Source organism: Delphinapterus leucas, chromosome 12 (assembly GCF_059928025.1).
Source record: "Delphinapterus leucas isolate spDelLeu-1000000601 "Yukka" chromosome 12, BTC_Dleu_Yukka2, whole genome shotgun sequence".
NCBI classification, from domain to species: Eukaryota; Metazoa; Chordata; class Mammalia; order Artiodactyla; family Monodontidae; genus Delphinapterus; species Delphinapterus leucas.
In genome coordinates, this window is record NC_143140.1 from 94753360 (window position 1) to 94766155 (window position 12796).

At 51.6% G+C, this 12796-nt stretch overlaps 1 protein-coding gene across 15 annotated transcripts in view; it reads left to right on the top strand.

Annotated features, from left to right (window-relative positions):
• Positions 1-9165, top strand: part of AFDN (afadin, adherens junction formation factor) — a 138168-nt gene extending 129003 nt beyond the window's left edge. For all 15 annotated transcript variants that reach the window (XM_022561113.2, XM_030760332.2, XM_022561121.2 and 12 more), the window contains 3 exons: positions 2864-3137; positions 6298-6382; positions 7207-9165. In XM_022561113.2, coding sequence (XP_022416821.2) covers positions 2864-3137; positions 6298-6382; positions 7207-7360 — 513 coding nt within the window. In that variant the 3' untranslated portion in view covers positions 7361-9165. The remainder of the gene's footprint in view (positions 1-2863; positions 3138-6297; positions 6383-7206) is intronic.
• The last annotated feature ends 3631 nt before the right edge of the window (positions 9166-12796 follow it).

Genomic DNA, 12796 nt, shown 5'->3' on the forward strand with positions numbered 1-12796 from the left:
CTCCTCCTGGCTGTCCCCCTCCCCCTTCTCCTCCTGGCTGTCCCCCTCCCCCTTCTCCTCCGGGCTGTCCCCCCTCCCCCTTCTCCTCCTGGCTGTCCCCCTCCCCCTTCTCCTCCTGGCTGTCCCCCTCCCCCTTCTCCTCCAGGCTGTCCCCCCTCCCCCTTCTCCTCCTGGCTGTCCCCCTCCCCCTTCTCCTCCTGGCTGTCCCCCCTCCCCCTTCTCCTCCTGGCTGTCCCCCCACGCCCTCTCCTCCGAGTCTTGTCGCTCAAGCTTGTGGACTGTGGGGCCTCTGTGTGCTCGGGGCTCTGGCCTTTGCTGGACAGGGTCCAGCTTGTCACTGTGAAGGTGACAAGTGTCCAGTTGTTCACAGGGAGGTCGGGCCGTGGGAAGGACAGGAAACTAGGAAGTCACTCTGTTAACCTTAAGGGTTTCAAATCGGTTATTTCATGACTTAATTCTGGTCAGGGGCGAAGAGAGCAAATGGCTTATAGAAAACACGATACAAGGAAATTTAATTTAGTGTGTAATCTGGTAGATATCCTGAGTTATTGCTTTGTTTCCATATGTGGGTTTCTGAGATTCAGGTAATCCTTTTAATTGCTTTTAACATGACAGCACACTTGAGCTCCCCTGAGAAATGGGTGCTTGGTGATGCTGCCCTCCAGGCCCTGCCGTCTGTGGGCGCATCGCCGCGGCTCTGGGCTCGCTTCTGGGTCTCTCCGTGGCCGGCCGGGCCCTGGACAAGGTGTGGGAGAAGCTGGCCTTCCGTTACCTCCCTTCTGTGAAGGCGGGAGCTCTGAGGTCATGGCTCCTGGTGGGGAAAGTCCAGCGAGCACCCTCACAGCTCACCCTGCAGGAGGAAGCTTGGGAGGCTCTGGTAGTGATGGGGTCTGTGGGGACGCGACAGGCAGAGAGTAAGACAGTGGAAATGACGGATGACTTGGTTAAGTGCGAGCCAGGTAGATGACGTGGGCACACCTGCACTGAAACGAGCCATGTCTACAGTCTGTTGGCCTTTGCCATTCCTGTCATCATGCTGTCGGCTGTGCCTGAAGAGCTTGTGCGCTGTTCCCAGAGTCTGGGGTTTCGTGGTGAGGCTCCCCTCGAGCTTGTCAAAGTCAGTAATGCGTCTAAGGAAATGGGGTTTCCACAGTTTGAGCCACTAGACCCGGGTTTTACAGTGTCTGTCGTGCTGCTGTGCCGGGGCTGCTCGCAGGGTGTGTTTTCCTGGCCGGGCCCCTCAGCTGTCTGTCCCACCTCTCTCTGCCTGAGCCCTCGGCCACCTGGGAGTAGTGCCCGCGGGGAGGCGGCCAGGCCATGTTCTCCACGTTGGGAAACTCCTGGGTTATTTGACTTTTTTCCAGTGTGCGGTCTCACAACTTGTGGTTATGTCAGGTGCACCTGTGTGTGGGTGACTGCTTCTATAATTGAGCACTCGGTGTAAAAGGAAGTCGAATAACCTATTTTTTATAGAGAATGTCCAAAATTGATGGGTTTCTCTGTCCTAGGAAAACGTGCCATTCACTTTTGGGTAGAATGAAGTCTTCTCGGTTCATGTGACTATACCTGCTCTTAGTATAACTGAAAGAACATGTTGTGGTTTCCCTAAAATGTGGCCAAGTGAGCTTTGTTCACGTAATACTAAGATCCCTCACAACCCCACTTAAACTCCGCAGAGGTCGTTCCAGATTTAATTCCCCACTCTAACAGAACGCTCATTTTGTGTAGAAAATAAGGTAAAAATGTTTTTCCTTCAGGGTGTCTCAACATAGTGTAAGAAGATGAAGTGAGAAATGGGGCCCAGGGCCAGGATTGAGGCTGGCATCTGTTCTTAGCGTTTTCTCCCTCAGAAGGTGAAGCTTTGCCCACTGTGCACTCGTGTGTGTGTGTGTGTGGGTGTGGGTGTGGGTGTGGTGTGGTGTGGAGGGAGTAGGGAGAAGACACAGTGTGCAAAGTGAAATGGGGACTAAAAACTTTAATCCTAATGCCAGCAAGGCCCCTAAAATTAGTCACCTTCCGTTGAATGAATTTCAGGTCCACTGTACTTCCGTTCTGCACATTGTACGTTGAACATTCCTCAAGTTAAGGCAGATTACTGTTTGATCTTTCGGCTCTTTTCTTCTTCACTTTTTTCTTGTGTTCTGAAACTTTTGTCAATCTTTAACAAAACTGTGCTGTTACTTTTTTCAATGTTAAATTAACACTGTCAACTGTAGTTTGTGCAGATATATGTCAGAAAAAATGTACAGTCTGTGTCAAAATATATTTGAATATCTTGTTGCCTGGCTCTCTCAATTTTCTGTCTGGCAGGGAGTTTATTAAGATTTGAAATACCAATTAAAAACCGTGGAAAGCGTATTGGTTGTGACCTTGCAAAGATGAGTAATGTTTTTTTACAGTTCGGGGTTTCCTAGTCACTTCCCTCTGAATACCTAGAAGTCAGCCAGGTGACGTAATCACGTCCTTCTTGTCAAGGAAGGACCGCTCTTCTGAGCTTACTGGGGTTCGGTGGAAAAGCACCCAGGGCTGCACTTCGGGAAGTGCCAGCTCTAGAAAGGCAGGTGCAGCCTAGTTTTGGTGTGCCTGTGTCTTTAAACTCAGGAGTGACAGGTAAGTTACTGTCCTACCGGCAACAGAAGGAGAGAGAGAGAAGCGGCTGGGGATGGGACAGCCACGTGGTACCTGGGGCTGGGGCCCTGACAGCTCCTTCATTCCTCCCTCCCCCGTCCCCACGCGGTCTGGCGTCGGAGACCGAGTCCCAAGGAAAGATGGTGTCTGGGTCCATCCGCCGTGGTGCTGGGGGACCCGGGGCAGGCCCGTCCCTTCCTGCCTGCTGACCTCGCGCTTCTGTCCACTGCCACAGAGGCGACAGGAGGAGGGGTATTACAGCCGCCTGGAGGCCGAGCGGCGCCGACAACACGACGAGGCCGAGCGCCAGCTGCTGGAGCCCGAGGAGCTGGGCCTGGGCCGCCCTCCGCTCCCGCGGGGCTACGAGCCCTCGGCCCCCGCGCCCCCGCCGCCGCCCCAGCGCACCGCCTCCTACCTGCAGGCGCAGGTGCTCTCCCCCGACGCCCTGTACACCGCCAAGCTCGTGGCTTACACCGAGGAGGACGACGACGAGGACGGCGGCCCGGCAGGTCAGGATGCGCCTCCCGCGCCGGGCCCTCCCCGCGCCGCGGCGCCGGCCTGCGGTGGCGTCTTCCTCTCCAGCCCACCCCCCGCCCCTGCCACCAAGCCGAGCTTCTGCCGTCTGTCCGGCTGCCCCTCCGCGCCGCCCGCCGTGGAGCGGGGCTCTCTCTGCTCCACCGCAGCGGGAAGGCCGGCGTTCCTGCTCTGGGGCAGGCGCTCTCAGGGCGCCAGCAGTGATCTCCGCGCTGGAAACCGTCCCGTTTCCGCAGTCAGCCGGCAGCGGCAGCCCTCCTCCGTCCCCCTAATCGCTTGAAGCGCTGTTGGTCCCGGCCTGCGTCCCCTACCTCAAATAAGTGGGTGCGCACTCGAGCATCTCGGTGTCCACAGTTAAATTTCTTCCTGTCGCTAGTGCCGTCGGCACCTGTGTACTTCCAGCTGTTTAACACACGCAGAACTTCGTGTTGCCGGCTGAGCCGCTCTGTCGGGGTGGGTGTGAAGCGACCCCCGCCCGAGCCGGCCCTGTCCCTCCCAGTCCCTCCCACGCTCATACGTCCCGGCCCTGCTGGCCAGGCCCAGGGGGCGTGCGGCTGCCTCTGGCCGTGACCCTCCGTGGACCTCAGAGCACACCCACGGGTGCCGCAGGCCCGTGTTCCTAATAGCTTTGGAGACAGCGCTGAAAGTTAGATGTGTTCTCAAGATTCAGGCTTCAGCCTGATCTGGCCACTTTAAACATTGGGAGGCTGGCAGTAGACATGCTCAAACTGAGTCTTCTCGGTTCTGCAGAGTCCGTGCCTCGGGCTCCTGGCAGTTCTAAAAGAACTGAATAGTCAAACTGAAGTAACCGTGACTCGTAGGTAAACGAGTTTTACTAGGATCTTTCTCGCCACCTGAGTCAGAGCTCTGATTCACTTGGAAGGTTTAGTAGATAATCCTTAGGTAGAGTCACTTAGAAGCCAACGTTAAATCTTTTTGTAAAATTTCTGTTGCAAATATCTAGAATGTGGTACCTTTAAAGACCTGTGTGATAATAGCAATTTTTGAAGCAAGATGCCATCAGACTACAGGCTGAACCTTAGATGTTTTGTGAGTGTCGTGACACAGATAAATAGGTTTGGTGAGGGATATTGTAGTGCGGTGTCACTTCTAGCCATCTGGGCTTTCAGTCACATCACTAGCCCTTCTTCTATTTCACACTAAAAGTACCGCATGGGAGCAGGTTACACCCTGCGTCTGGTCGCTCCTGCTTCTTGAAGATTCCTCGTAAAGTGCAGAGCTGTCTGCGTTCTGCCCTCGTGTCCGCCAGCTCCCCCACTGTCTCACCCTGTTCAGCTCCCCCCTCTGCCATGAGCCTCTGTGGCCTGGACTCGGTTCTTCCCCTGATGCTGTGAGGAGTAGGGTTAGGGTACGGATTGGAATGGATGATGTCAAATTTTAGCATAGCAACGTGTTAAAAAATGTTCTTTACTAAAGCTCTTTGAAAATGATTTGAAGAATGTGTAGTGTTGGGCTTCCCTGGTGGCGCAGTGGTTGAGAGTCTGCCTGCCGATGCAGGGGACGCGGGTTCGTGCCCCGGTCCGGGAAGATCCCACATGCCGCGGAGCGGCTGGGCCCGTGAGCCATGGCCGCTGAGCCTGCGCGTCCGGAGTTTGTGCTCCGCAACGGGAGAGGCCACAACAGTGAGAGGCCCGCGTACCGCCAAAAAAAAAAAAAAAAAAAAAGAATGTGTAGCGTTACTTCATGTATAGTCAGCTGAAACTATTCAATATTCTGATTTAAAATTCTGAAATTTTTCAAGAACTGATTTTTACCAGTGGGAAGAAGCAAGTATTCTTAAATCAAAGCTCAAAAGATAAAACACAACGTTTTTAAAGCAAAATGAAGGGAAAATGTAGAATTAAAATTGAAAGCTTTCCACTCTGCAAATAATTTATCTAAAGGCCCGGAACAGATTACTTTAAGCTAGAGATGTGTTTCTCTTTCATCTTTGGAGTCTTTGCGGAGGGTGACTTCCCGGGCCACGATCCGGTGGCCTGCACTAACTCGTGAGGGAGGATGCGGTGCGTGCAGGGACCCGTCAGAAGTGACTGAGCTTCGTCTTGGACGTATCAGACATGGCTGCACGTCACACGCTCCTTTTATAAAGGGAGGAAAGAAACATAAGCATTCATTTTTGTGCAACCTGTCTGAAAAGGATAATTTTAGTGTTGAAATATTGTGATAGTTTTGTGGCCTGTTCAATCCAGTGCACAACACTGTCGGTGTTTGCTGAGTACTTTGAGTGTTTATTCCTCCACCCTAGGCTATAAGCAAAAGATTTTTCAAAGTGTGAAATTTTCTTGCTCATGTTAACAGCAGAAATACCTTAGTACTGATTTAATCATACATCCTCAGTGGCATTATTACCTTACATTCGGATGCATCTAAAGCTTTTTACGTGCATCATCTCTTTTGATCTTCAGCAGCCCTTTGCAGTAGATGGGCATGTGGTGCTGGTACCAGGCCGGCCCGTGTCACTCGCCCACAGTTACCGGCCGGGCCGTAGGCCAGCCGTCTTGACAGTCACACCATGCTGATTCAGGTCTCCTTTTTATTCTGTCAGTGATTTTGTATATGCAGCGTTAGTATCAAACGTTAGGGGGGTTTAGTACCTTATTTTTTTCAAAAGTTTTAAGAATTATAGCCATTTATTTTGTGGGGGAACAATTCAGTAGCTGTCCTGAAAAGAGGAGCATTACTTCTTAATCTTTGGGTCGCGTTTGCTGTCGGCGATTTTGTAAGAAAATTCTTAGTGTCAGGAGCGTCTGAAGAATTTTGCCATCTCCCCACTTGAGTCAGTCTTCTGTGGATTTTTATTGTGAATTCATGATACTTATACATTTTACCTGATTTGAACTTTTCGGCTGTTACCCCCTAAGACTTATGCTGGTTTCCTCTCTAATAATAAAAGGCAGCAGGCCAGGTACTTAGCACCTTGTGAGGGTCCTGATTGGGTTGCTCAGGCCACCGAGGGATGTGAATGTCCAGTTGATGGATCTTTTACTGATTTGAAGAGCCTTTGGCTGCTTTGTTCAGGACTTAAAGACGTCACGAGCACTGCACCTTCATCATGAGTGAAGTTTGGGAACTAATGCAAGTACTTTAACTTTGACTTTTCCTTTTATGGGAAAGGACCAAACTCTTACGTGGGATCTGCTGGAACACTGATCGGGGCCCATGACGTTTATCGCGATCCGAGAGAGAAACTGTCTAAAAGGTATTTGCTAGAACTTGCTAGAACTGAACTTGTGCTAGACGAGTGTCTCGTCCTCAAGGACTTTTTTCTTGCACCACCGTTTATGAGGCTGGGCTGAAATGTCAGGCTTCGTCGTCAGCTCAGGTGTTTCTCATTGTACAGAACTGCGTGAGCACAGAGGCTTTGTTTTATCCTGTGTTGCTAACATAGTTCTGCTTCAGATGGTGCGTAGGTACCAGGCTTTCTGGTCAGAACTTTAGAAGCAGCTGGACACATTGCTGTTCGCTTCCACCAAAGAAGGTCGCAAAGTCCAGGGCAAAAAGCCCAGGTGTCCTGATGGACCGCGAAAGGCCGCCCCCCCCCTCAGTCTTCAGCGAACGTCCTTAACTAGGTTTTAGTCAGAACGGCTGATGCCCAAACAGTTCTTAAGTCATTGACGTTGAACTAATGCAGAAAATCCTCAGCATCTTACTGTAACTTTTTATTAAGTTAGTATGTTGATAGATGCCTCTCGGATGCATGTAGGATTCATTAAAATGCTGGGCTTGAAAACGATGCTCTTTAGTTCACCTCAACTACCGAGCATCATCCGTTTGCTAAAACTGGAGTTGCTGGCTTGAGAGTTGGGCTTGACTGGAGAAAGTTAACATTTCAGTAAGCGGAACATTTTGCCCTTCTCCTACATGGGTTTAAATACAGCCCACAGGCAGGAGTATGACAAAATTTAACAAAGAATGAGTCTTCGTTCTAAATTTTACTTAACTGCGCATTATGTAAACTTAGCTACTCCTTGACGGGTTATTTCTGTTTTGACGAGTAACCCTTTGCATTTCCTTCCAATGCAGCCAAGACACGGATGTACCTGGGGGTCCCGGAGCCCCTGAAAACCTGACGTTCAGAGAGCGCCAGCGCCTCTTCTCCCAAGGCCACGACGTCTCCAATAAAGTGAAAGCCTCTCGCAAATTAACGGAGCTGGAGAACGAGCTGAACACGAAGTGAGGAAGGCCCCTGTGTCCAGCCCAGGCCTCTCGCTGTGCTTCCGGGCTGCACCTGCCCGGAGGATGGGGCGGGCCACCTTCCCAAGCCACTGGTGATTCCTGTTTCTAGAAGCGTTGGCATTTGGAAGCGTTCCAGCGCTAAGAAATTCCATTTTATTTTACCAAGAGAGTGTCATTTCTACAATTTAGACCCTGTCTGCTTTCTTCATTATCTGACGCCCACGAAGATAACGTTTTCTCTTAGTTTCTCTTTTAGAGTCTGGGCCTGAAAGGGGGCAGAATGAAGGGCAGTAGAGGATAATGAGATGCTTCTTCTCCCCTGTCTTCCCCCAGGGAGCACAAAGAAATCCTATTTCTGTTCTTTTTCTGAAACCTTATGTTCGCTTATCAGACAGAGTAGCTTGAACTCCCCAGGCTGTCGTTTGCCCCGTGTAGCGGCACCTGCAGTCTCTTTTGCGGGAGAGTCAGGTTTCACCTTCCAGGAGGGACCACGCGGAGACACGCTTGTGTGCTGAGGAGCCCATGGCTGGCGTCCTCCTGTCCCTGCAGCCAGGAAGCAGCCCAGACCCAAGCGTCCTCCAAGTAAGATGCTCCATTCTGCGCCCTACAGGGACAGCCCTCCGGCTCAGCTCTAGTATTTGATTAAAACAAGTTTCTCCCAGAAGAAAATTTTGAGGATTTAAGCTTAGGAAATTTTATTTTTATAAATATCAGATTATTACTATACCAGTAAGTCATTGGTGATTTCAAAGATGGCAGTTGTGTTAGAAAGTTAACTGTTTGAAATATTCCAAGGGAATCTATAAAAGAGGACGTCTTTACGGAACAGTGTTGACATGAATAGGAACAAAAATATCTAAGAAGAGTGAGAGCTTAGTAGGTGACACTTGAGCACAACTCAGAAATTCAAAATTTGAAAAAGGACTGCATTTATACATGGATCTGCTGCCAGGGAAAGGAAGGGGCTCAATTGCATATGGCGTCTGTAATTTAAACACTGTAAGAGAAGTTCGTATGGCGGTTCAGGCTGTTCGTTTACATTCTAATAGAGTTATTTAATGTTCATGTATGGAATTATTAGTTACCACTGTCACTTCTTCAGCTGTGAATATGTGGCTGGTGTTGGGGAAACGGACCTCACTTTGTTTTATATTATGTGATGTTCAAACAGTAAATTACTTTGTGATTAAGAGCCAATGTTCTATTTGACAAGCCCTGCTGTGGGTCTAGATGGTTTTTCTGTACCATGTTGTTCTCTTGCCAGTACGTGTGTTAGGAGAATACGCACACTTTCACGAGAGCTATATGGCAAGTCATTAAAACGCGAGTGTAAATAGTTTCTGTGTCTGTCAGCGTTCTCACTTGGAAGTGTGCTTTTACCATCTCCCTTGTTAAGTAAGAGAGTAAAGTGGTTCTAAGTGTTTATGAAGGATTTGCATGCTTGCTCCTCCCAGACGTCTTGAGAGCACTGGCAGCCTTATGGGGACTAAATCCACGCCTTCTTTAAAGAAAAAGATGCAGGTAAACTATTATTCTGTTAATATATAGAAAAACAACAAATACACCTAAGTACATGCAAGTACATGTAAATATTTACACGCAGGGATATTGGTATGTGTGGTTGTAAACCCGTACACGTGGATTTGGCCGTCCTTGGACGATTAGGTCAAATGTGAATATGTGTAAAAGTGCGTGTCATAACTGTGCATTACTATGGAGAAGACATCAGAACTGCTGTAGTTTTCCATTTCTACTGTATTTCATTGGCAACCTATTTTTAATAAACTTTGTATGTATTTAAGTGTATTCGCTATGATTTTGACAGTGCTGAAAAGATTGCCTTTGTGCTGTCAGTCCCCCTCCCGTCTCCCACTCCCATCCACTCATCCGTCCACCGGGCATCAGTCCCGTCCCGTGTCAGTCGGGCGGACGTTCTCCATCCCGATCGCACAGACGGACGGACGGAGGGTCCAGGTCCCCTTGGCCGCGCGGCTCCAGTGCCCAGCCTGCGGGCGTCCAGGACTCGCCTTGCGCCTCGGCTGCTCTGTCCTGCTGGGCACCGAGGCTGCTGCTCGGTTACGCCGTCCCACCGTTGCCCGTGTGTGTGAACCGGATGCCTGTGCCACGTGCTTGAGGGCAAGGGCCCGCCCACCGGGGGCTCGTGGTCGCCTGCGTGTCCCGTCCGCCTTCACCGTGGCCTCTGAGCGGGGCTGTCGGGTTTCAGGAAAGACTTTCCCAAAGGAAGGGGCATCTCGGTGGTAGAAACTCAGGAGACCTTCTCGTAGCACCGGCTGTTAACATGTTGGGACTGTAAGTGTTCACTTTTAGTATATTTTAAGGCCCAAAAAAGGTACTTGAAGTCGGGAGGACGAAAACTTAATTAAAAGAGACGGTGTTAATACTGATTCCGTTTCATCCCAGGGCCACAGTTCTGTTGCTTTTAATGGCAGTAATGACTCTGCACCCCAGGGGTCTGTCCGCTGGGTCAGCGAGCACCAGACAGCTTTCCAGTGTGGCCGTGGGACAGTGGATTCCTCTCTACTTTGCCTGTGGAAAGCTGATTTCAAAGATTTAGTTACACATTTAGGGTAACATTAGGCCCTGGCAAAACTGAGGTGGAATGGCTTGCAGAAGGGAAATAGGTACAAAAAGTGACCAGTTCTCATGCCTGTATTCATGCAGTTTATTCAAAGAAGTCATGTAACCCCAGAGATACATATTCGACTTGAAATTGGGATATAAAAGCCAATTTCTTGTGCAATTTATTCAACAAATATGCCTTATGAGTGCCTACCTATGAGTCACTGGTCACCCAGGTATCCCAAAGCAGATCTTGGGCGACAGAAATACATGGTTCGTTTACATAAACATAGTAACTATGAATTTGCATAAAGAAGATGTCCAGGGCACTTAGAAGGTTTACTAGAAGGACCCAGTTGAAATCACGGAGATGGTAGACTGAGAAAACAGCCCTCCCTTTGGGAGACAAGACTGTTACAGGCAGAAGGGGAAACTGAGGCAAGGCTGCTGCCCTCAGAGCAACGGGCCAGGGCGCCCGAGCCCAGGCGGAGCGGTGCAAGGGGGCCAGGGGGCGCGGGCTGGACACGCAGCTTCCTGCTGGCTCTGAGCAGGTGAGGGAGGAAGCCAGCGCCCTCCTGAGGGCGGCTCTGGCCGCCGTGGGGAGAAAGGGCAGGCAGCGTCTGCGGGGTGATGGGGACCACACACGTCTGGGGCTTGCCCACAGCGGGTTTCCAGCTTGAATGACCCAAGTGGACGATGGGCTGCTGATGGAGGTGGGAAAGAGGAGGGGCCGGGGGTGGGGGCACAGCTGAGGTCCGGGGGGAAGTCGGCAGAGTCTATGGAGGTGCCACCGGGGGGCGTGGGCAGGGTGTCTGCAGGGCCACAGCGGTATCTTCACGTGTCGTCGGTGGGTTAAGACACATTTTTCACTGCTCTTGTCAAGCTTGTATTTTATTCTTTATGGAGAAGACAGGTGCAAATGGTCTAAATCTAAACTGGTGACAATGGTTCCAGCTTCAAACTGGGATTTTTAAAACATAGTATGAAACGTTAAGTAATCTAGCAGCAAAGAAAGGAGAGACCTGAAAAACACTAGGTTAATTGTGCAGCCTGGAAGAAGTCCTGTCTCCCCCACGTTTTTCTTCCATGGGGATGGGCCCAAACACTAGGACAGCCTGAGTTGAGCAGGTGTGACACGCTCCGCGCGGCGTGTCCAGGACAGGGAGTGAGGCGTAGCCGGGGATCGGGGCCTCCGTGTTGGCTGCCCTGATTTCTGTCCTTTACCTGTCGTTACTCGAGTACTTGAAGATTACTGACAGTCATGGGAACTGTCCCAAAGCCTCCCAATCTTGGGACGTAGAGTTTGACGTATTTCAGTGAACCCGTCTCTCCGGGCAGTTTGTGGTGTTTCTTGCTCATTCTTTCCAGTTGTTTAATTGATCTTTAATACAGTTAAAGTGATGGCTCAGAAGAAACTGGGTGCCGCTTGACTTCCCCCTGAATCGTCCACTCAGGTCTTCTCTCAGGGTCCCCATCTCCTGTGGCAACCACTAGTGGAGTCCAGTCAACCCCAGGAACTCAGGAGGAAGAGTGGCCTGTGGACGGGGGTCCCACCCTTGGGTGGCCAGGACGGAGCCTCCGTCTCGCGGGCACTTCCCCGGTTGGCACCCGGCAGGGACGGCACCGACGGAGTCTGGCCCCAGTAGCAGAGAGACGCCCCTCGGCGGGGCTGGCGGCGGGGAGCAGACCCCTCGGGCCGGTGATACCACGTAGCGGCGCCAGGCAGCGGTGGAAGCATTTTGCTCCGGAGCCGCTGCAGCATGGGGGTGACCGTGCAGCCGGGGCTCAGATCCAGATGCAGCGGGGACGGTGGGGGGGGGGCTCGGGCGATGGAGTGTCACTGCACAGACAGCAGGAGCTGGATCGGACTTACCCCCGCTCCCCACATCGAGGAGAGTGTCCATCTGTCGGTGGAGCCAGGAGACACACAGAAGTGTCTGTGCTTGGTCCACGCTGCTCACGACCGCTGCCTGCCATCCGTCACGTGACAGGCCGTCACTGCCTGGTCATCGCCTTGACGACGCCGTGAGCTGTGCGCCCATGGGGACTGAGGCGCCTCCCCGTCGGCACCGGCTGCAGCACAAAGACGCGAGTGTGGGGCGAGGGAGCCGTGAGGACCCGGCCCCGGGGCGCTGGGTGGGAGACGGGACCTGGGTCTGCACTGAGGCTGGCACCTCAGCTCTGTGACCCTGTTCCCGCGTCCTAAGATAAAGGAGGGTGCGGTAAAACACGATGCCAACCACTTAGGAAACTTTAAAATTTTCTAGTAGCCACTTAGAAAATGGGTGAAATAACTTATTTTGCCCAATATATCCAAGAAGTGCAAGATGGATTCCTGAGCCATTCCACATTCTCCTCATGCAGCCCTGGCGATCCGGAGTGTGTTTTGCACTCAGCACGTCTTGGTGTGGACCGGCCGTGCTGAGCGCCTGCGGGTCACCAGGCTCCAAGGACCGGTGCTGATGGAAGCAGGTGGATGTGCTCGAGCAGCCTAGTGACCAGGTCACGTGCTAAGATACGGATGGGCGTTCCTAAGTGCTGGCCACTGGTGTTGACTGTTTATTAATAACTTCACGTCAAAGGGTTTTTTCTGTTTATCTGAATCCAACTTTTGCGTTACATTAGGCAAACCGTGTTCGTTTTTGGACACACAGGGTAATCGAGGCCAGGAGTTCAGCTCACACCGTTGGCTGGTGGTCTGGGCCACAGCGTGAGGCCCACAGGGCAAGTCAGCAGAAGGGGGACCCGGAGCCCTGGGCTGGTCCTGGCTGCCCGACTTCACGCTTCTAGACGCTTCAGTGCAGTTGCTTCCTGAGCTGCTGTAAACTAAGAGAACATTAGCAAACGGTTCCAGCAT